The sequence below is a fragment of the Erpetoichthys calabaricus genome, chromosome 5 (assembly GCF_900747795.2).
Source record: "Erpetoichthys calabaricus chromosome 5, fErpCal1.3, whole genome shotgun sequence".
Taxonomy (NCBI): domain Eukaryota; kingdom Metazoa; phylum Chordata; class Cladistia; order Polypteriformes; family Polypteridae; genus Erpetoichthys; species Erpetoichthys calabaricus.
Window position 1 is genome coordinate 225810036 of NC_041398.2, and position 23121 is coordinate 225833156.

A 23121-nucleotide genomic window follows, 5' to 3' on the forward strand; every position below is an offset into this window, starting at 1 on the left:
CGCACAAGAGACAGACACACACACAGGCGCACGCGAGAGAGAGAGACACACACAGGCGCGCGAGAGAGAGAGAGAGAGAGAGAGAGAGAGACACACACACACACACACACGAGAGAGACACACACACGCGCGAGAGAGAGAGACACGCGCGCGCGCGAGAGAGACACACACACACACACACACAGACGTGCGAGAGAGACACACACACACACAGACGTGCGAGAGAGACACACACACACACAGACGTGCGAGAGAGACACACACACACACACACAGACGCGCGAGAGAGACACACACACACACACGCGCGCGAGAGAGAGAGAGACACACACACACACACACACAGACGCGCGGGAGAGAGACACACACACACACACACAGACGTGCGAGAGAGACACACACACACACACACACACACACAGACGCACGAGAGAGACACACACACACACAGACGCGCGAGAGAGACACACACACACACACACACAGACAGACAGACAGACAGACAGACGCGCGAGAGAGACACACACACACACACACAGACGCGCGAGAGAGACACACACACACAGACGCGCGAGAGAGAGAGACACACACACACAGACGCACGAGAGAGAGAGAGACACACACACACACACATACAGACGCGCGAGAGAGGGGGCTGGACGCATAAGGCAGTTAAAGAATGCACCGGGCTTGATTTTGTTTTCACTTCTGTTTACAGCAATCGGTTCGTAGTGTGATTCAATGTTTTTACATTTAGTTTACTATTACGCTGTGCATTCTATGGTTTAATTAACTATATTTGTGCTTAAAAACTTTAAAAAATATATATATTTACATACAGTTCATATGGTCTGGAACAGATTAATTGTATTTACATACAATCCTACGGGGGAAATTACTTCGGTTCACCACCAAATTGGGTTACGACCAGAGTTTTGGAACGAATTATGGTCGTGAACTGAGGTTCCACTGTACCAGTCGTTATGGATAATAGATGTGTTAACACAACATATCTGATCCTGGATCAGGTTATGTCAGATGGAGAAAGGACTAATATGGAAATTCTGATAATCTAGATCAAAAGTTCTTTCTTGCAAAGTGTATCAATCTGAACTGGCAGTATTTGATCTGCCTCTGAGAATAGAGGAAACACTTCGCCAAATAGTTATTCAGACTTCTCGGGTTTCTGTTTTGCTGAATGTATATCAAAGTTTTTGTTGCAGGTCCGATATGTATATTCAACCAACGAGCTTTAAAGTTATCTTCAGACATCAAAAGCAAGAACTGTATGTGCAAAGGCTTGCTATTTAAAATTCTTGAATAAGTTTAAAACATGACAGATAATTTATTTTCTAAGATAAGAGGACAGATGAAGAGTCTGTCCAGATCTTTTCCTATCAGAGTTTTGTCCAGTTTCCAATTCACTCTGGATTGTGTAGGACACCATACTCACTGATACTTTGATTTGTTTGCAGTTTCTTTAAATGAAAGGCATACACTTCTAAGGGTTATAATGCTCTGTTTCGTTTTATTTGTTAATTGACATTTTCTTGCCATTATCACTTGAATGTACAACTTTCTACAGTGTAATACTGTCCAAGTAGTACTTCAGAGAATGTAGCAACACAGTCTGTTCCAATTCTGGTTTAAGATAGACAGAGGGCTTTTAAGTACTGTAATCAACAAAAGTTGGGACACCTGTGCAAATTGTTTGCTTCAACGTGAAAGGCTTATTTTACTTAAATTGCTGCAGAACATCTGTAGGTTGTAACCTATTACTTGTTCCCTGAATAAAGCTCATTTGTAATATTCAGAATTTTCCTTTTTTCAATTTTTGCTAACCTAAACTTTAAATTTAAACCTCTTGCAGTTTAATGCTTACCTTTTCACGATTTTATGTCATTCACTGCAATTCAACTGATACATCTGAGGTGTTCTAAAACTTCTGACTGTTAGTGCTTACATCCTGTACTTGTGCATATATACCGCATGTGACCAGTTTCTCAATCTGCATGCATTCATACACATGCAAACGCACACATACACAGTGTATGCATATATAAATAAATAAAACATGACATACAAAGCCTCATAATCTGGTTCCAGGTCACTGACGACAAAGCCTACACTCCATTAACTGATGCCAACATGGAAAATATTTACATGTAGAAAAATATGCAAATTGCTGTGCTAGTTGAGTTTGCAGATAAGACATTCTAAAGTGCAGGAGCATTTCTAAATCAGATCTTCACATCTAAATTAAGCAGTAGCCATTAGCTGGCAGAGAAAGTAATATTACTCAGGGTCAACTTCCATTCCAGCCATTCCTCCATCAATTACTCAGCAAAGGTCTACTTATACTACAGTGGGAAATTATGTAATCCAATAGCTAGTGTCCAGTCAACTGGAATGGAATTTACAGAACTGCATAAAAACACCTTCTCATTAGCAATACATGAATCATAATGAAAACTCAACTTAGGATGCAAACGCACCCAGTTAAATTGATGCAAAATGAGGAAAACAATACATTATTTACAAAGGCAAGTAAATATAAATAAATAAGAATTGTTTCATTAAGTTACTGCTTTACATACTAAAATGAATAATGCTGTAACACTATATACTGTAAATCCTTCCATATTCCCATGACAAAAGAAATGCGCAAGCTTTATGTAAGTCCTCATTTGGCACAGATTTCCAAACACATCAGAGAAGTGGAAATAATGAACAATATTCAAAAATGCTTTTAATATTTTATGACTGAAATGGTATACCAAAAGTACTCCAAATTTTCACTTTAACGTTATAGAGGACACAAGTCTCATTCCAAAAAATGATCTGAACAGCAAAAAAGAAAAACCTGCGTAAAAAAGGAAATAAATGAAGGGGCACCCACGTACTATCAGGTTCCCCCGCAAACATAAATGCCATGTGGTAAATACCATAGTAATTAATCTGGGATTAATACACAACCAAATACAAAGAAAAAGTGGAATGCCATACAAAAATTATCAACTGCATCAAAAGTTGCCCTCTACACTTTTACAAAGAAACACACATAAGTCTATTGAACAGTTAAGATAAATACAGTATTTCTACTGTTAAGCAGGGTTATAATTCCAGCGCTGGTAGGTCCAGAGCAAAGCAGATTTTTGATTCAGTTTTATTAGCATTGTACATTCTTGTTCTTCCATTGTTTATACCTCCCTTCTCTCTTTATTTAAATACATTAAACCATCCAAGGACAAGAACAGGATCTTCCATGTAGAATGTGAAATGAATATGAAACTTCCATGCTTCTCCCTTAACCACAGCAATTTCTAGAATTCTGTTTTAGCCACGCTTCTTTCATGCTGCTTACCTCTATTGACACCACTCACATGCAAGCCTCATAATTTTAGATGGCCAGCACCATGAACAACAATTCATCTATTCATCTCCTAAACCTGCTTTATCTATTGAAGGATTGCGGGAGGCCGGAGCTCACCCCAGCAACCAGTCGTGTTACTTTATTTTTTTGGTTCTCCAGTTATAGAGTTCCTTTCAAGTCTCTGTGTCTCCATAGTTCCTTTTTCTTTGAATGTTACTTTTAATTTTGTAATTTGTTTCCTTTACTATTTCTGGTACTTTGTCTACAGTTTCTGCCTCTCACGTTTCAGAACAAATAATCCATGGAAATTTTTTTGACCCGAGTCCTTATTATTATCCTCAGTTTCTCCTTCTAATGTGTAGCCTTTCAAAAGTTCTGGCTACTGACCTCAGCTCTTACCTTTCGACCTTGTTTCTTTTTTTAAACTCAGCAAAGCTGATCCCATCAATAACCTTTACAAGAAGCCCCTCAAGGATTCTCTAGTGCCCCCAAGCACATTTTACTCTCCAAGAAAAGTTGAACATAAGAGAATCTGAAATGTGACCACGACAGGGGAGTGAACTAGTGAAAATGGTGATAATTTTAACGGATGTTTGAGTCCTTTTAATTTTACAAAACCAAGATTGATACAAAGGTGAAGTAGAGACAAGAAATATAAATGCCTGGGAAAAGAAATATAAAAAAAACTGGGGAAAGAATTATTAAAAACTGATTATTGCTAAAAACACCAATTGAATCTTCAGATTGTGTCTTTTTGTCTTGTCTCTTTACCTTTCCTTATACTGAAGTGGTAATATGTTAATGAAGTAAGATTATATATAATAATGACATCTCCTTCAGAGTCCTGTTTTTTTTCTTTTCACCATTTCTTTAGCCGCTAACTTTTCACACCATTACACATTATTATTTTAGGTTGGGCTGCTATAATATATTTTTATTATAGGCAGGAGATATTTCTCCAACTAGACATGACATTTAGACCAAACATTGGTATTAACTCAATAAAACAACAAAGAACATTCCAATCCATAAAAAGTTATATACAATAAAGTGAAATGACACAAGAAAAAGAAGTATTAAACACAGTACGAAAAAGCACTAAAATCAGCTGATTCAACTAATGAGTTCTCCTACCTGTGCTAATAAAAATAAGCTGGTTTGGTGTATGTTGGCTGTATGTGTATATAACTTTTGGCAACGACTTTTTTTAAACTGAGGCCAACATTCCTGCAACACAAAATGGAATAAAGGAGATACTGTAAACGAGACCATGTATATTACGAATCAAGAGACAGATTTCAAAGTACAACCGTTCTGTATATTCCTGTGAACAGTATGACAGAATATTTCTGGAGCCTTATGTTTATAATCAAACAAAAACTGAAGTGAAGCTTTTAGAAAGGAACAAAGGCTAGATGACCTTTCCTATATAGGCTATCACTCAGTACTGTTGTCCTTATAATTTACAGCAAACAAAGTGAAGATAGTGATCCTCATTGTGCTGGCTGGCTGCCAAAAGACCTGAGTAGCAGTGGTGTGATATGCCTGTTAACAGTTGTTGTGAGATCCACAGTAAAGCCTGATGTAAAGATGTTCAGACAAATTTATTTGTGACGGAACAGGTTCAGGGGAGCTCATGCTTATTCAGACAGTATTAGGCACAAGGCAACAAGCAACCCTGAATGAAGCAGTCCATCATATGGTCTGTAGCCCCCAATCACACATACACACACACACAAACAATTCAGAATTGTGAATTAACCTAATGTGCAAGTTTTTTTAGGGATGTGAAGAAAAACAGGAGTACCTTTTACCCCAATTCTCTTTCCAGCTCTAGGCTCAAAGATTTGGCTTTGCACCCTTTTGCAAGGGTCACTTCTGGTACAAGCCCTGGAATCACTTCTAGGGATTACTTTTACTCTTCCTCCACCCAGCAGCCACGGATATGCTTTCAGTTGCCATTAAGGGGGCAGTCTCCAAAAGAAGCCTGTCAAATTTCCCTAAATGGAGAAGCACAGTTGGGTCCATGTTTCCTACAGCAAATAGTCACATGCCGGTCGTTTTTGGACTCGCCCTGGAATGAGCAATCTTCCCTCAGCTTGTGGTTATGTGATACCAGCTGTGAGCCACCTGCCACCCCTTCCTAATATTATTCTTTCTTTAGTTAGAGTTGCCTGCACTTAGCATCTTGGTGGAACATCATACTTCCTCCCAGGTCACATCTCTCTCTCATATATCTGTACTGCTATGCCTACCTATAGCCTTCCAGATCAGCCAGTACCCAGTGCCTAGTGGCCTCTGCATTCTTACACTGGCATTTGCAGTACTTCTATTCTGCCAGTGCAACTCTCACACACTCTCTTCCTTCTACAGATGAGGTAATAGCCAAAGTCTTTGATAGTGTCCTTGTCTCCAATATATGCTTTCCAGCTGAGCAAGTCCCCAACCACTCATCACAACAGGCTGAGAAATTAAAATAGATTAAAATAAATAACAGGTATGTTTTGTATACTCGGTGTATGCTAAATGCTCTTAAGATCACAATCTTCAATCTCACAGACTTTAGTAGTCCCCTGTGACAAGAAGTGCTTCATTCCTCAAATGTCAGAACTATCTACTGCAAGCAATGAACACCGCTTAGACAACACAAGCCGTCAGGAGTCTGCCCTCCAGTTTAAAGGAATCAGTGCAGACTAAGTCAAGGAAAGGACACTCTAAGTGACAGGTAACCCCTATAATTCTCAAAGAATTGCATTTTATTCAACACAGCACTTTTAATAGTGGCTGCCTTCATTGACTCTAGAAAAAGGACAACCACAGATTTCTCCTGGAACACCATATGTTAAAGAATAGAATTTAAAAAGAAATAAAATGCTTTGTGAAACCACCATAAGTAGAATCCAGCTATAAAGTCTAGATGCATACTACTGAACGAATGAAATAACTAAACTACTTAATCTTAATACAGTAATAAATTGATTTCACTTAATCTGTGGAATTGATTATAATAAATTCTCTTTATGTAAAACAGCTCAATTTCTACATTTTGAAGCTTGTTTCACACATCATTATATTCAGTCAAAGGCATCTGAAATGCACTCACTCAGTTTTTGCTTCCTGTGTTACAGGGAAAACAAATGATTCTTGTCAACGTCTTTGATCGTCTCGCTTACTTGACCCCATTCCTTACTTTCAGGAGAAAAATCAATCAAAATAGTTTTCCATATTCTTCTTTTAAATAAGGATAAAAGTGTTTAAATATACAGTATATTTCCATTTTTTCATACAATGACACAAGTCACCAGGGAATAATTTCCCTAATTTATTTTAATAATTATTTTAATGTTTTTGATCAATGAAATACTAAGTCTCTCAAAGTTGGTTATGAAATTCACAGATTAATGAAGGTTAGTTTGGACCCTGACCCCCATCACTTCCTTTTTAAAACATAAAAACGGGCTAGATGCTTTTTTAAATATATAAAACAAAACTTCATTTGTCGAATTAATATATACCATAATTGTGAAGATATAACTTTAACTTGAAAAATACCAAACACATCCTTTAATCTCCTGATTCAGAATCTATGGACAACGGTTACGAATCTGTCAATAGTAAAACATTTTTGTGGGTCTAAATCACCAGCAACAATTATCTTTCAGTGGAAATCTGTTAAACAATTTAGACATACCCATTCATCTGTTTTCTAAACCTGGTTTACATTGCAGGGTGCCAGAACCAGTATTTCTTGAAAAAAATAACACTAATCTGTAAGCATGTTAAAGAAAAGCAAACTCAGACACTAATGCATTTTAGAGAAAGAAGAGGTTAAAATCACACACACATATGAGTCTGTCTAATTAATTTTAGAGTTGTTACATTTGTAACCCACCTGGACAGGGAACCAGTCTATTACAGGGCCCACTCATATACACACCTAACCTCACATAGGACCAATTTAAAATCTGCAGTTAACCAAACACTCACATATTTAAAGATGTGGGAGGAAAACGTCTGAAGAAAGTACCAAGCAGACATGGATAGAACATGCAAAATCTACACAGATGACTACAGGGCACAGGACTTTAATCCAGGATGCTGATAAACAATGTATCACCATGCTGTATCAGGTTAAATTAATAACATTCTCAAACTCACAAAATTCAGTTCAGGATTGAAGCGGGGATGAAGCCAACCATGGCAGGAACTGGCACAAAGCATGAAACAGCCCTAGACAGGGCACTATTTGGGTCGCCAACTAACATAAAATCAACCATAAATAACCAAAGGAGTATATGCTGGCAGCAAAAAGGCTAAGTGATGCAAAATTCTCCATTAATGAAAGTACTTAGTCAAAAAGCTCCTCCTGCCAAAGCAGTTCAAAAACAGAACAGATCAGAATAGACCCTTTTAGATAATCACATCTGGCAAACACCCTACACTCTCAGTCAATGTGTTCTTCACACTGCTTTGACAGAAACAATTATTTTCCTGTTTTGTAGAACTGTGCATCATTGTATTTTATTGACAGTTTGCACTTTAATTGCTGGACGGCAACTGTGACTTAGATCAGGGCTTGCCAAACTTTTTTATACCAAGGCCCCCAAAAACAATGTTCAGGGGCTCTCCACTATTGTAAACTGAATGCTGCAAAGTACAGCATGATCTTGGATTTTTGGTTACTGCTATTAATAGTCAGACAACATGATTTTGGATATTAGAAGACCCATTAATCAAAGTAAATGCTTAAGCTTAACTACAGTAGACCGCTGAGACATATGTGATCAAATGTTGTTTGATATGTGTAAGACTGGGGTCCTCAATAATTTTTCTTGGCATACCTCCTCTAGGAATTACCACAATTTGTTTAGTCTTAAATTGTTAAGTACTGATCTCTTACTATGCACTCCACAAACAACAACAAGTGATGTTTCTTCAATCCCCCATCCCTAATATTACATTTTGCGATTTTAACAAGTAATCATGAAAAAAAATTTTTGTGGGTGTGTGTCTTTTAATTTTTCTTATGTAAGAAAAATGCTTTTACAAAAATTGTAAGGATACATATGAATTAAGATCAAAAGAAGCAGTTACATACTACTTCAGGTGAAAAAAAATACCATAGTAATTTAAATTTAATATGAAGGTTGCATCTGCTTCATGGGTACCTAGTTCTGTTCCTGTATTTATTTTTAAGGAAGGATGAAAATCCTGAATATGGACAACCCTGTCAAAAACAAAAGCTTTTCACTGTTGATTAATATTAGTCAAAAAAAAAGTTAGATATGTTTATTTTATTAAAAATTAACATTCATCTTTGTTCCTAATTATATATTTTTCTGCATCAGTCTGACAATTCCTACAACTGTTAGAAAAATGATATTACACTAAAAACACTCAGCAAAACTAAAACAAATATTGTAATGTTGGCAGATTGGACAAAAGAGAGAGAGAGAGAGAGTGACACACATACACAAACTGTGCAAACTTCATGTTGGGGAGTGGAGGGTAAGAGAAAGGGAGCACTCATCCTTTCTGCAAAAATTGAGCAGTTTTGATGCCTAGATTTCAGGCAGGTGCAAATCTGGCAAAGAGGTGGGGGAGACTTTAGTTTGCACAGATGGTGGACACAGAGGAGGAGTACAGGGTGGGATTAGTGAGATGGGAGTGAAGTCTAGCAGAGAGATGGAACTGAAGTGAAGTGAAGTTGAACACTGAGATGCAGTTTCAGCTGCCACGATTTTTCCCTATTTATTTATTGTGTTCTCTCAAGTATCACCTGAGAACTGCTCACACATTACACAAGATGCAAACCTGCAGCTTTAGTCACTGACTACAATGATATATGTCTACTTTAAAGTAATAATTGAATAACATTTTGAGTTAGGCTTATTTAAAAACTTGATTAAATAATGTAAAGACAATCTTTAAAACATCATCTTCAATGGGGCCGCCACAGACCCACAAGTGCAGCATGGCCCCAAACTTAAAATACTGAACAACAAGGAGTCTAAGAATCTTTTATTTTCATGACATTGAGGGCAAGGGTTGAAGAACTGTGGTAAAGCGCAACATTATCAAACCCACCTTAACCAATTTAGTGTCACAAGGGCAGTAGCCTCTCCCAGCCACACTTGGAGCAAACATGCAGTGCCAACCAATCCACTTGTCTGCTTTATCCAATACATCATAAACCATGTAAATTGTCACTTGTTATCTTTTTTCTGTCTATTTGATTTATTGTGCTACTGACTTTAAAGCTAGTCTAATGTGCAGTCTTTGTATTGTATTCTGTGTTTCAGTGCAACATTTTGACTTGTACTGCTAAGTGCAGAAATGAAAAGTTGCTACATTGTATCAAAGGTTAACTGAAGAATGATACTACCCATTTAAAAACACAATAAAGCCATTCACTTTAGTAGTATTCTGTAGTAGACCACTGCATTATTGCTATAGCACAGGACATGCTCCGTTTTTCTTCCACCGAACATAGTATGGAAATTATTCTAAAATTGATCTCCTTCATGGTAACAGGCACAGTTCCTACCACTGCTCTACATGGATAACCAGGTTCCCAACAATAAGAAACATAGTCTCTTTTTCTGGAACAAAATCCATCTGGATTACAACCCTTAATTAGTTCCCACACAGTGTATGAATGATAGCCCTAACTAACAGTATGTGCACAAGGCACGCATAATTACATAAACAGCCATGATATTGTGATTAGCAGTGGCTAGTATGTGGCTTTGAAACCCAAAAATTGTATGTGAATTTTATGGGAAGGACTGAGTCAGAGATGTGTGTAATATTTCTAATATAGTATTTAAAAAAAATCAATCACACACCAAATGTATCTAAAACTTGTGCATGCTCTGTCATTCTACCCTGCCCTGTATTGTTGCTGCAATTTTTTGCACCACTTGGGCACAGTCAACAACTGCGGTTATATAGCACTGCAAGGAAAAATAACAACTTAGCATTGAATTCAAATTAGCTGTCCTGGCTTATATTGATTAGATACATTTTACATGAAAGTTGATTTTGTTAAAATTATAAGTTAGCTTCACTAAAAAAAAAAAAAAAAAGATAGAAATTGGTCTTAAAAACACATTGAGTTTTGTGGAGAACAAAACCCTTTCTCAAACATTTACAAGTGTTTAGCCAAGTGGTTAAATCTTTGGACTTCAAACCCTGAGGTTGTGGGTTCAAATTCCGCTTCTGACACTATGTGACCCTGAGTAAGTCATTTGACCTGCCTGTATTCCAACTGGAAAAACAAAAGAAATGTAACCAACTCTATCTCAAATGTTTTAAGTCCCCTTTAATCAAAGGCCTCACTCTAACTATCATTAGTAATAATAACAAGTTATAATATAAGACCCAAACCTGTATAAGATAGCAATTTAAAGCAGAGGCCAGGCTGCCTGTCAGAATGACAGCAGGGCAAACTATCCTGGTCCTGGTGAGCATGCAGACTGCACTTAAAAACCAGGAATTAAATCCAAGATCAAGCTGTGTGGCAGCAATATTTTGCCACTTTCCACATACATTTTTATAAATAAAAAAAGGAAGTAAAAAGAACAGGGCATAAATCTGGAAGTATTTGAGTTAGTTAGGGTAATGTCCAGCAGTACTGGTAGCTATAATAAAAATCTGACATTCGCACCCCCAAAAATGTAACTTTAAACATTATAAAAAATTTAGAACAGTCATTAAAAATGTTTTGATTCATGTCTCAGTTGCACATAAGAGAACAACAACTAATTCATATTCAGCTTTTCCATAGTTCACCAGACCCTCCAGTAATATTGGCACCCATGGTAAATAAAAGAAAAATGGGTTGTAAAAAACGTCTTTATTGTTTAATCTCTTGGTCTTTCATTCAAAATATTAGCACAAATCCAAGTTTTAACTGAAGGAAAATAATTCAAAGGAAAAAAATAATTTTTTCTCAAATATGCCCCAATTATTAGTATCCCTACAAAGTCATATGAGTAAAAAATGTAACAAGTATATTCCTTTTCATATTTTACATTTTCAAATTCATCTCAGTATGTGAGAATACTTAACTGGTCAGCCATAATGTCCTATTTCAGTTCCTCATATAAACATAAAGTCCAGATTCCCTTAGTTTTACATGGCAATGGGAAACACCCAAGAACACAGTAATGATGTTTGAGAAAAGGTTCTCGAGATACACAAATCTTGAAATGCAATTAGTAAATTGGTAAATGGTTAAAAATGTCCATTTCCACTATCATGGCATTAGTTCAGAAGTTTAAAGCAAATGGAGATATTATGAAGAGGATAAGTCTCTATACTGACTGTATGCACAGCAAGGAAGATGATTTGAGTGGCCAAAAAATCTTCAAAGATCACAGCTTGAGAATTATAGATGTTAGTTGGATCTTGGTGTCAGAAGGTCTCCCGAACTATGTTCAGACACCACAAACACATCCACAAGTTGTTTGTGAGGGTTACTAGAAAAAAAATCATCTGCTGTCATCCGATAACATATTTACACATTACAGCAGTGGTTCTCAAACTGTGGGGCAGGCCCCCCTAGGGGGGTGCGAAGATGTGAAAAAAAAGAAAACAAGAATCGAAAATATGGAAAATACATCTATTGAAACCAAAACAAATTAACTTAAACTACATTCTGATACTAGAAAATAAATATAGAGTTAGACAAATGTAGATAAAAGTTACGTAGGTATAATAAAATATGCATCTGTCTGTTTAATTTATCATTAATTAAAAAAACAAATTGGCATTAGTGGGCTCCTTTCAAAAAAACCTTAGGGGGGGCGCGATTAAAATTGTTATGAAAACTCAGGTCGCAAATACTTAAAGGTTGAGAAACGCTGCATTACAGTTTGCGAAACATTACTGGAACTTGCAATGGGAAAGAGCTCCATGGCCAGATGCGACAAAAATATCGAGCTTTTTAGGAACAAACACCAGGGGTGGAGTAGAGGAAATGATAAGCATAAAGAAAATTACCTCATCCCCACTGTAAAGTGTTGTGATACATCTTTAATGTTGTGTGGCTGTTTTCCTTCCAAAAGTCATTGACAACTTGTTAGGGTATATGAACCTCAAGTAAAAGCAGACATTAAATCAAAACCTGAGTCCCTCTATGAGGAAGCTTAAAGTGATCCATAGTTGGATCCTCTTTGAAGACAATGGTCCAAAGCACAAAAATGGTTCAGTGACCATAAACGCAAGGTTTTGCCATCTAAACCCCATTGAAAACCTGTAGGATAAGTTGAAGAGGAGAGTCAACAAGCATGGACCTTGAAATCTGAAATATCTAGAGAGAGGTTCTATATGCAGGAAGGATCTCAGAATCCTTGCCATACAGTTAGGTCCATAAATATTTGGACAGAGACAAACTTTTTCTAATTTTGGTTCTGTACATTACCACAATGAATTTTAAATGAAACAACTCAGATGCAGTTGAAGTGCAGACTTTCAGCTTTAATTCAGTGGGGTGAACAAAACGATTGCATAAAAATATGATGCAACTAAAGCATTTTTAACACAATCCCTTCATTTCAGGGGCTCAAAAGTGAACAAAACGATTGCATAAAAATGTGATGCAACTAAAGCATTTTTAACACAATCCCTTCATTTCAGGGGCTCAAAAGTAATTTCATGGGCAGGAGTGGACAAGTCCGTCGTTATGTCATTATCAATTAAGCAGATAAAAGGCCTGGAGTTGATTTGAGGTGTGGTGCTTGCATGTGGAAGATTTTGCTGTGAACAGACAACATGCGGTCAAAGGAACTCTCCATGCAGGTGAAAGAAGCCATCCTTAAGCTGCGAAAACAGAAAAAACCCATCCGAGAAATTGCTACAATTTTATGAGTGGAAAAATTTACAGTTTGGTACATCCTGAGAAAGAAAGCAAGCACTGGTGAACTGAGCAACACAAAAAGACCTGGACAGCTCATTATCCAAAGCATACCACATCATCTGTAAAACACGGTGGAGGCAATGTGATGGCTTGGGCGTGCATGGCTGCCAGTGGCACTGGGACACTAGTGTTTATTGATGATGTGACACAGGACAGAAGCAGCCGAATGAATTCTGAAGTGTTCAGAGACATACTGTCTGCTCAAATCCAACTAAATGCAGTCAAATTGATTGGGCGGCGTTTCATGATACAGATGGACAATGACCCAAAACATACAGCCAAAGCAACCCAGGAGTTTATTAAAGCAAAGAAGTGGAAAATTCTTGAATGGCCAAGTCAGTCACCTGATCTTAACCCAATTGAGCATGCATTTCACTTGTTGAAGACTAAACTTCAGACAGAAAGGTCCACAAACAAACAGCAACTGAAAGCCGCTGCAGTAAAGGCCTGGCAGGGCATTAAAAAGGAGGAAACCCAGCATCTGGTGATGTCCATGAGTTCAAGACTTCAGGCTGTCACTGCCAGCAAAGGGTTTTCAACCAAGTATTAGAAATGAACATTTTATTTCCAGTTATTTAATTTGTCCAGTTACTTTTGAGCCCCTGAAATGAAGGGATTCTGTTAAAAAAATGCTTTAGATGCCTCACATTTTTATGCAATCGTTTTGTTCACCCCACTGAATTAAAGCTGAAAGTCTGCACTTCAACTGCAACCAAGTTGTTTCATTTCAAATTCATTGTGGTAATATACAGAACCAAAATTAGAAAAAAGTTGTCTCTGTCCAAATATTTATGGACCTAACTGTATGTTCTTCAACCTTATTAAGCATTAGAGGAGAAGATTCAGAGCTGTTATATTGGCAAAGGGTAGGCTGCATAAAGTCATTAACTGTGGCACACATATATTTGAGAAAAATATTTGTTTTATGATAAGAATTTTTCCCATTTCAATTTTTTTACTTTAAGGTTAGCTTTTTCATAACATTTTGAATGAAACATCAATAAGATTAACAATAGGCATGTTTTAACAGCCATTCTTTTATTTACTAAGGATACCAATATTATTGGAGAGGCTCACTCTCCCTATTAGGCTAAGGAGCTTAATAGGGCATGTAGTGAAGCTACCCTTTGTGCTGTCAATAGAAGTGTACAGGGCATTGCCTTCTGAGAGGGCCCCTGGGACTTGCTGGAGGGATTCTCCGTCTCTCTCTCAGCTGGAAACTGTTGCCCTGGAATGGGAGGTTACCATCGAGATCGACATCAGGACAAAGCAGTAAAAAAAAAAATTAGATGAGATGTGATACTGCTGAACAGCATACTGCAAAGTGTACTCACCCAGATCAATTATAATCATATTGTAGACATTTCTTTATTTCTTTTACTGTGTACTGCTTATCTTTTTACAGTCAGCAGTGAATTTACTAACATTGCTCACTATGCAAAGGTGCTATACAAAGTAAATTCTGTCTGAAACAGCTAAATTTAGTCATAATGGCAATGTCTTGTTGCAAATTTCAAACCAAAAAGTGATCACTGACAGCATGTTAGAAAAATTTCTTTCACAACATGAGCTTGGTTGTGCAGCTTGACCTTTGACCAAGTGAGGTGCTGGTCTAAGCATTATCTGCAGCTGAATTTCACTTTGTGAAAGAAAAAGAAGTGCATGTCTGAGGAAACACAATAGTTCTCCAGGGCTGTGTGTGCAAAGTTCAAAATTAGCATTTAGTCACTGAGAGATAGATTAATAGATGTGTCATAATATACCCATAGATGGACATCTGTGGATACATGTGAACATTGTTAATTCTTGTGCAGCATAACTTTGAACACAAAACAAAGCTATGACAAGCTGTAATGGGGTTAAATCAGAAGTCGTACATTTGACTGATAAATTGTCAAATTGGGCCTCCTTAAACAAAAATTGTATTTATTATATTTTAGTACAGTTATGACCAAAAGTAATTGCACCGCTAACCTCTATGCATTTCATCAGTTAGTGCATGCACAAATGTCACTGCAGAAAATGGAAAGCATCCACAATGCAACATGAAGGCATCATCAAGAAAGTGACACAAAAGAACAAAAAAGAGTACATAAAAGCTACATTTAAAAAAACAAGGTGATGTCTTAAAAAAAAAAGAAAAAAAAAAAAGTAAATAACCTGGATCTCCATAACTACTTACAAATAACTAGACATCAAGATAAGTGGATATATTGTGCTCTGATAGAAAAAAAGGTACAATTATCTTTGTCATTAAACCTCTGTATTTATTTTTGCATCCAGCCCAGTAAGAAAAGACACAGCATAAGAGCTCAATTCAGTACAACCAGGAAACTTTGTCCCATTTCTCTCTATCTAGCTTACTTAATATTACTGCTTCTATTACTTCCAGCTGCAAGATACCAAGATGAATTATTCATTCATTTTCTTAACCCATTGATTCTAATGCAGGGTAACATGGGGCCAGTACTGAGAATTGAGTATAGAGGGAAAAAATTCACAAACATCTAAACACACAGAGACCTGGCTGGCGTTTGACTCCTAACCATCCACAAATTATTCAATTTCATTTATTCTCCTCCACAGCTTTTCTCAGAAGATAGGCATTGGGGCATTTAAGCACATTTACAAGTGACAAACTGAAATAATAAGGCACAAAACTATTCAAAATATGTGTTACCCATTTAATATTCAGAATTTTAACCTAAAGTACCAGTCACAGTAAAATGTTCACATTCTTTGCATGTTCCTGCTTGAATTTCCTGGACATTGGTTCAAAGGTCACATTAAATTATCCAGTCATTCATTTTCTAAGCCCCATATCCAGTTGAGTATCACAGAGGGTCATATAAATTAATTAGTTAGTCCATACAGGATGATGTTTTAAAATAGAATGTCATCCTCCTACCACCTGGGCAAGCTTTCTCTAATGATGAAATAGTGGGATAATGGATAAAATGTTACAAGGAAATAAAAGAAAGGAACAACATATTTCATGTTTTAGGTTCATTTTTGTATTTTCCAGACCACTCCTATCTGAAAGATCCACAGTAGCATTTATCAACACACTAAAATTACACTCGAAGGACCAGTACTGGGCAGAGGCCATTTTGTGAGTCACATTAAAGCAGCAAGACCAATCTGTATTACAATACCTACCTCAATAGCATTGAATCAATCTGTTTTTCAGCACAAAATTCTGATGTATGATATGGCAGCATATTTTTCCATACCTTGCTTACTGTATACAAACAACTGTGTAATATTTATCTTTGTTAATAAACATTTAAACCCTGCAGTAAAGTACCACCTTTTCCTTAAAACAACTGAGCAAATGAGTTGAAATTGAAAGTAACATGTGTGAAGGTGTTTGGAATGTATGCAGGAATTCATTAGTGTAAGTAAACCAGAAACAGTATACCTATTAATAAAGTGTCTATCTATCTATCTATCTAGTTTTAATTTACTAAAAAACATTACAACAATGTCATACTCTCTGCTGTCGATAAAAAAACAGTTCACAGAACATGTAAGATTAGGCAATGTGGCCTAATAGTTAAGCCTCTGGATGATAAACCAAATGTTGGCAAGGTATATCACCCTAATTGTAACATTTACTCTGCTACTAATCTAACTGTACAAAACACATGTGATCAAATGTACTATAGCTCTGTATTTCAAAAAGATCTCGAGGAAAGTCATCACCATATAAAATGTTTCATAAAGATAAAAATTGTATAATATGTACAAAACAAAGATGAATGATTATAAAGATATACTGAATGGTTCTCCCTCTACACCGAATGCAGCAGCACCAACAAATAATTCACATCAAATTTTTTCTTGAGTCTGCTCTGTGCCTTTTCATAGAGCAGGTCTGTTATCCACCCAATCCAATCTACCATTCAGAAACACCCCTGGGTATTAATAATTCTATACTACATCCGTCTCGCCCCCCTCTCCCCACCATGAAAGAGAAGAGGAGAATGAAACACAGGTCATGAGAATAATTTCATAATACCCAGACAATGGCACTCTTTTGCTACCCACCCACATACACACAACCTAAGCAGCTGTTAATAGAGCTATAGCTAAGTATTACCTTAAGAGCTTTACTCTGACAGTACAAAAGTCAAAGCCATGTTAATCTGATTATGCTATCTTTCTGTGCAGGGAAAGGACAAGCAAGTTAAAAGGCAGACTTACAATATCACTGCAGGACAGAAAAAGGGGGCAGATGTGACAGCTCAAGAAAGGCCATGGCAAAATTTACTTGACTATGTAACCTTCTTTTAACTATCTGCATTAATTTTATCAACACTGTACAAATACATTTACTAAGGTCATCAATCAGCTTGTCAGGACAGCACAGCTTTAACATTTATATACAGGCTCACCCTTACATTGACCTGTAAACTTATTTAATTTTTTTTTTTATTCAGTAAAACTAACAACATTCTCATAAGATATGATACATACTTCTGGAGTGTTTACCAGGGCTCAAGGAATAACCTGCCTTTTAAAGATTATAAAAATAAAAGCAAAGTAAAAGCCTTAAACTTGAAAACTTGGATGCTACTTCTAGTATGCATTTAAGGTGGCTTGCTTACATCCATGTCAAATTTCTTGTCTCACACCATTGTCAACAAATTGTAATCTTCCCAATTTCCACCTTAAACTTCAAGCATTTGACTGTAATTTTTGAAGAATTTGTAACAAATGGATAGATGAACAGCTACAAATAACACATGACTAAAAATTCTCCATGTTGTGTTGTCACGGGGGCGGAGTGGTGGCTCTGAGGCTAAGGATCTGCGCTGGTATCCCGAAGGTTGCCGGTTCGAATCCCCGTCAGTGCCAAAGAGATCCTACTCTGCTGGGCCCTTGAGCAAGGCCCTTAACCTGTAATTGCTCCAGGGGGCACTGTACAATGGCTGACCCTGCGCTCTGACCCCAAGGGGTATGCGAAAAAAAAAAAAACTAACAAACACTGTTGTAAATCGCTCTGGATAAGAGCGTCTGCTAAATGATGTAAATGTAAATGTCACAACATTCAAATCCCTCCTTTACAAATGACTGCATTATCCTTACTCATCATTACATAAAAATGCCAGTATCATATTTCTTATTCCATTATGCACTTACCTGGAAAGGTGTGTGGGTTAGGCGACCCTCTTTTAAGGCACTTGGAACAGAGGACATGAACCGTGTAGTACAACCCTGGCCATTCTTGAAGAAGGACATTCAGTTCTTCCACCAGTGGAGTCACAGCCTGCCAGGCAGTCCATATATTTGGCAGTGAAGCATGGCTAGTGATGGACAAAGTGCCTGCCTGCAGGCCACCCTGTGATGGCCGGTAGCTAACCACCACAGGAACTTTGCCCCTATATGCAAAGATCTGATACCGGCCATCTGATCTCTGCACCACATGGGCATTGATCTGTACACTGTACCTGGCAAACAGACCAGGGGGAAAAAACAATGGAAAGCTGTACTCAATCTGGAGCTGCTCAACAGAAAACAGCTGGCCCAAAAGGGTGGAGCCACCATTGATCCAAGCCTCAGCATGGGGTACCTCATTTTTGACATAACAAGGGAATTTATACCAGACAGTGGCACCATTCAGAGGCTTTAATTTTGGCTTATTAATGCAGTAGCAGAGGCCCATTTTCTCCAGCAGCTCAAGTATGAGGTAAAGATCTTGCTGGGTCTTGATATGCGGCTTCAAAAGTAACCGAATAACATTAGAGGGCAAGATGCCATGCAGAAGGAAGCCTTCCACATAATGATTTAGCTGTGTTGCCCATAGGTGGTCTGCATCAGCATCATTCTGCAACTTCTGCAGCAAAACAGTGGCATCCCGTTGGAAGAAAATGTTGAGTATGTCAATTAGCTTGGTCAGATTGTGGAAGACGTACTCCTTGAGAGTAGAGCTGTCCTCAAAGTAGAGCAGCTTGCCACTCTCATGCAGATACGAGAGTGCACTTTGCAGACGGTCCTCAGTTAGCCCTGCTTGCAATCCAAGACGAGCTGAATCCCACCAAGAGAGCCATAGTTCCTTGGGCTTACAGTGTAGCTCCTCTAGCATTTGCCAAGATTTTGGCAGTATGCGATGAAGGTTAGGAAAAATCTCACGGTGCTCAGCTACAGACATAAGCTTTTCCTTTAGATGTTGGATATTCCTTAGGTCCCTAACACAACTGACACACAAGACCGGGGAGAGGATTTGAAGCCGATTATTAAGGAGGTACTGCAGCTGAGACTTTTTACGTCGCAAGTTTTTGTCTGAGACACCATAAAACAAGGCATGAGGATTGGAGGCTCTAATGTCATAATCCTGCCCAAGAGCTTGATCTACATTTTGCACCAGGCCTTGTAAGAATTCCACATCTCTTTTCTCCTGGAAAGCTATCTGGCGGTGGATGTCTAGACATTTTTCTTCTACTTCTAGTTCATCGCATAAATCTGTGTGGGTCCCCACGATGCAGGCTACACCATGTGGGACCTTGGCACTGAGCAGGTGCAGGAAGTAACCTACATAAGTATAAAAATATCTGGGCATATAGTCCTTTAAATTTACAACCAATATGTACAAAGCACCAGGTGAAAGGAAAAATGGTTTAATAAGGTCATAGCTTTGATCACCAGAGAGATCATACACAATGAAGGTAAGACTCCGTTCAACATCAGCCATCCATGTTGCCAAATCAATGCCTTTGTTTCCAGGCACTGAAAGAATATCCTTCGTTTTACTACTAATGAGACAGTGTCTCAGCCAACTCTTTCCAGCATTCTTTAACCCCATTAGAACCAATTTCAATCGTGGCTTTACAGCCGGTTGGGAATGGGCCAGTTCTTTTTGATAGGCAGCAATATAAGGAATACCTTTCATACACACCTCGTAAGGAGGTTGTATTAATGGATTGTCCTTAATTTTCCAAATGTTAACCCGAGAGAGCTTCCCAAAATTATCAGGAAGGATGGCGATTTGGTTACCCTGTAAGACCAGTTCTTCTAGCTTATCCAACTCCACAATAGAGTCAGGAAGGTAAGTTATTTTGTTATTGTCCAGCCACAGGTTTGCAAGGTTGCCAAGGAGGCATATCTCATCAGGAACAAAAGTCAGCCTGTTTCTGCTTAGATATAGCTCCTCAAGACCCACAATCTCCAGGACAACTAGTGGGAACTGCTCAAAAATGTTAGAGGAAATATTAAGCATTTTTAGCTTTTTCAATTGACCAAAGGGCTGGGGTAAAGAATTCAAAGAATTGTTATCCAGCATGAGGCTTTCCAGATTTTTCAGCGCACAAAAGCTCTGAGGTAACTCAGAGATTTTGGTGCTACTTAACCACAAGATCTTGAGTGACTGTAATTGAGAAATTCCACCAGGCAAACAATCAATTTTATTGCCAGAAAAATCCAACTCTTCAACGTCGCCAAGTTTTAGGATCTCAGGGGGAAACTGAGACAGTCTGTTGTGATCAACATCCAGTGTCCTAAGCTTCTGGAGTTCTTGGAAAGATGAAGGAAGTTGACACAGCTCATTAAAACTGACATCCAGCTCTTCCAGATTCTGCAGTGCTCCTATATGGGTCGGCAAGGCCTTCAGTTTGTTGTGGCTGATGCACAATTTCTTCAGGCTCTTTAAACATACAATATCCTCAGAAAAGCTGGTGAGACTATTATGACTTATGTCCAGCTCAGATAAATATCCCAGTTCAAAGACAGCAGGAGGAGGGCTGGTAAATTTGTTCCTCCTAAGCACAAGAATGCGCAGGTTGGTGAGGGCAGCCCCCAAGCCATCTGGCAGCTCCAGCAAGGAGTTGTTGCCCAGGTTAAGCGCCTCTATCTCACTGATGTTCTCTGGCAGAACAATCTTCTGATTACTATTGGTGCTGAGGGTGAGATGGCGTAAGTTGCTTCTTAGTTTCCTGGAGCGCAAGGCAGCATCTCTCCATAACCTGGCTGTTTTCAGATTGTTCTCCTTTTCGGCCATGGCTCAGCCAGACCCCTCCTCTTTGTTTTCATTGAGAGAAGCAGGATTTACTACCCAGGCAGCATGGGCATCACTGCTGTCTCCTTCATAATTAGTATGATCTGCTGTATCCCAAATATCGGAAAGGCAAACACAGACAGCGATTCTTGCTGCATTTTTTCCTTGCCCGTTCAAATCACCAAGTCACTCACATGAAGGAGATGTACAGTAGGGATTTTTCGCATCTTCGATCTCTGCGCCACCGTTTTGAGGAAAGAAAGCACAGCCGCTCCCATCAAACGCGTTTTCGTGCAGCTAGTTGTAACGCTACGTGCAAGCGGTGAGCCGATGTGGAGCGTAGACGACTCCTCCGAGAACACGCCATTCACGCGCCGCTGAAGTCCGAGCCGCCAGCGACCGAAACACTCGCCCCGCCCGGCAGAGCTGCACTCCTCGCCTTTCTGTGCAGCCAGCTACCTCTGAAGCCGCGGTGCACACCCTCCTTCCCCGGCACGTCAACGTTTAGTGGTGGAGTCATCACTATCGCAACGCCCACTTAACCCCTGTTCCAATAATCTTCAAAATCACATCCTCTTTCGTATTGCGTCGAAAAAGAAGGTGGAGTTAATAACGGTCGCACCGCCCCCCAGGCGCATGACTAGCTGAAGACCCTACAGCGCACCTGTACGTCACCAGCAAGGGCGGTGTTCAAGAACTCTTGCGCTCAAATACCCAAGTACTTACCAGAGCTGCACTGCAGTCCCTCCTTTCTAAGCACGTCATCGAGCCGTGGTGGGGGTTTTACAAAAATGCTGTCTTCCTAATGTTTAGTGTTACACCGTCGATAAATAAGTACATTCCGATTGGACATAACACATCCGGCCAAGTCTGCTTTTCATTGGCTCTTCTGCAAGTAAGAGCAAAAGTCAAGTTGCGGAATTTAATACCGTGGTCAGAGTCATCATCAAACAATTGACGCACGGTACTTCCAAAGAAAAGTTAAATCGGAAAGGCGAGGGAATGAACCAGGAAAGAAGCTCGCAAATAGCGAGATGTAAATGATTGGACAGTAGTGGTTACTGAATTGACGCCTGAAGGAAAATGGGGTAGTCGATGCCGCAGTGCTTAAAGCGGGCCAATACTCGGTACTTCTTTAAACATCTTAATAAGGAAAAAAAGCGCACCCAACACCCGCACTTGGATCGATTATCAGTGTATCGCGACGATGTATGTTTTATCAGTCCGGTACTTTTTTTTAGCGTACTAGTAATTGCCTGCAGACACTCTCATTTGATCGAATATTACCGTTTCGACCTAAGTAGAATACCGCCCGTAATTTGGTTTCAGTTCTAGCCGTACGCTGCGAATGTGTAAAACAGTTCAGAAGTTTTTCGAACGCAGTGAACTTTGGTAATGAACCTGAACACTGACTCTGAACTGGATTTGTGGGTTTCATAATCAAGAAATGGATGGATATATAAAAGGAAGACGCAAAGTACAGTTTAGTGCATTGAAGATTGAAAAGAATACAGAAAGAATCGTGTTTATCGATTAAAAACATTTTCAAACCAAGTTAATTTAAATCAGGCTCTTTGGTGACTATAGCATTCCGAGCAAGGCAAGACAAGGCACCAGTCCATTGCAGGACTCACTCATTCGTGCACACGGTTAATTTAACATTTACCAAGGAAAGAAATGAAATACCTGTCGAAACACTTCCACAGACACAGATGAAACATGCATACTTTACACAGACAGTAACTGGGTAAGACATTCAAACTTTGGATTGATTCACCACTGTTCTTATGAACCACAGTGCCAGCCTGTTATTTTATCTGTCCTTAAATTCAC

At 38.6% G+C, this 23121-nt stretch overlaps 1 protein-coding gene across 1 annotated transcript in view; it reads right to left on the reverse strand.

The window, feature by feature from the left end:
- The window catches only part of mfhas1 (multifunctional ROCO family signaling regulator 1), a 114599-nt gene extending 92799 nt beyond the window's left edge, over positions 1 to 21800 (reverse strand). Inside the window, exon 1 of the mRNA XM_028802602.2 lies at positions 18441 to 21800. Coding sequence (XP_028658435.1) covers positions 18441 to 21291 — 2851 coding nt within the window. The 5' untranslated portion in view covers positions 21292 to 21800. The remainder of the gene's footprint in view (positions 1 to 18440) is intronic.
- Between the last annotated feature and the right edge of the window lie 1321 nt (positions 21801 to 23121).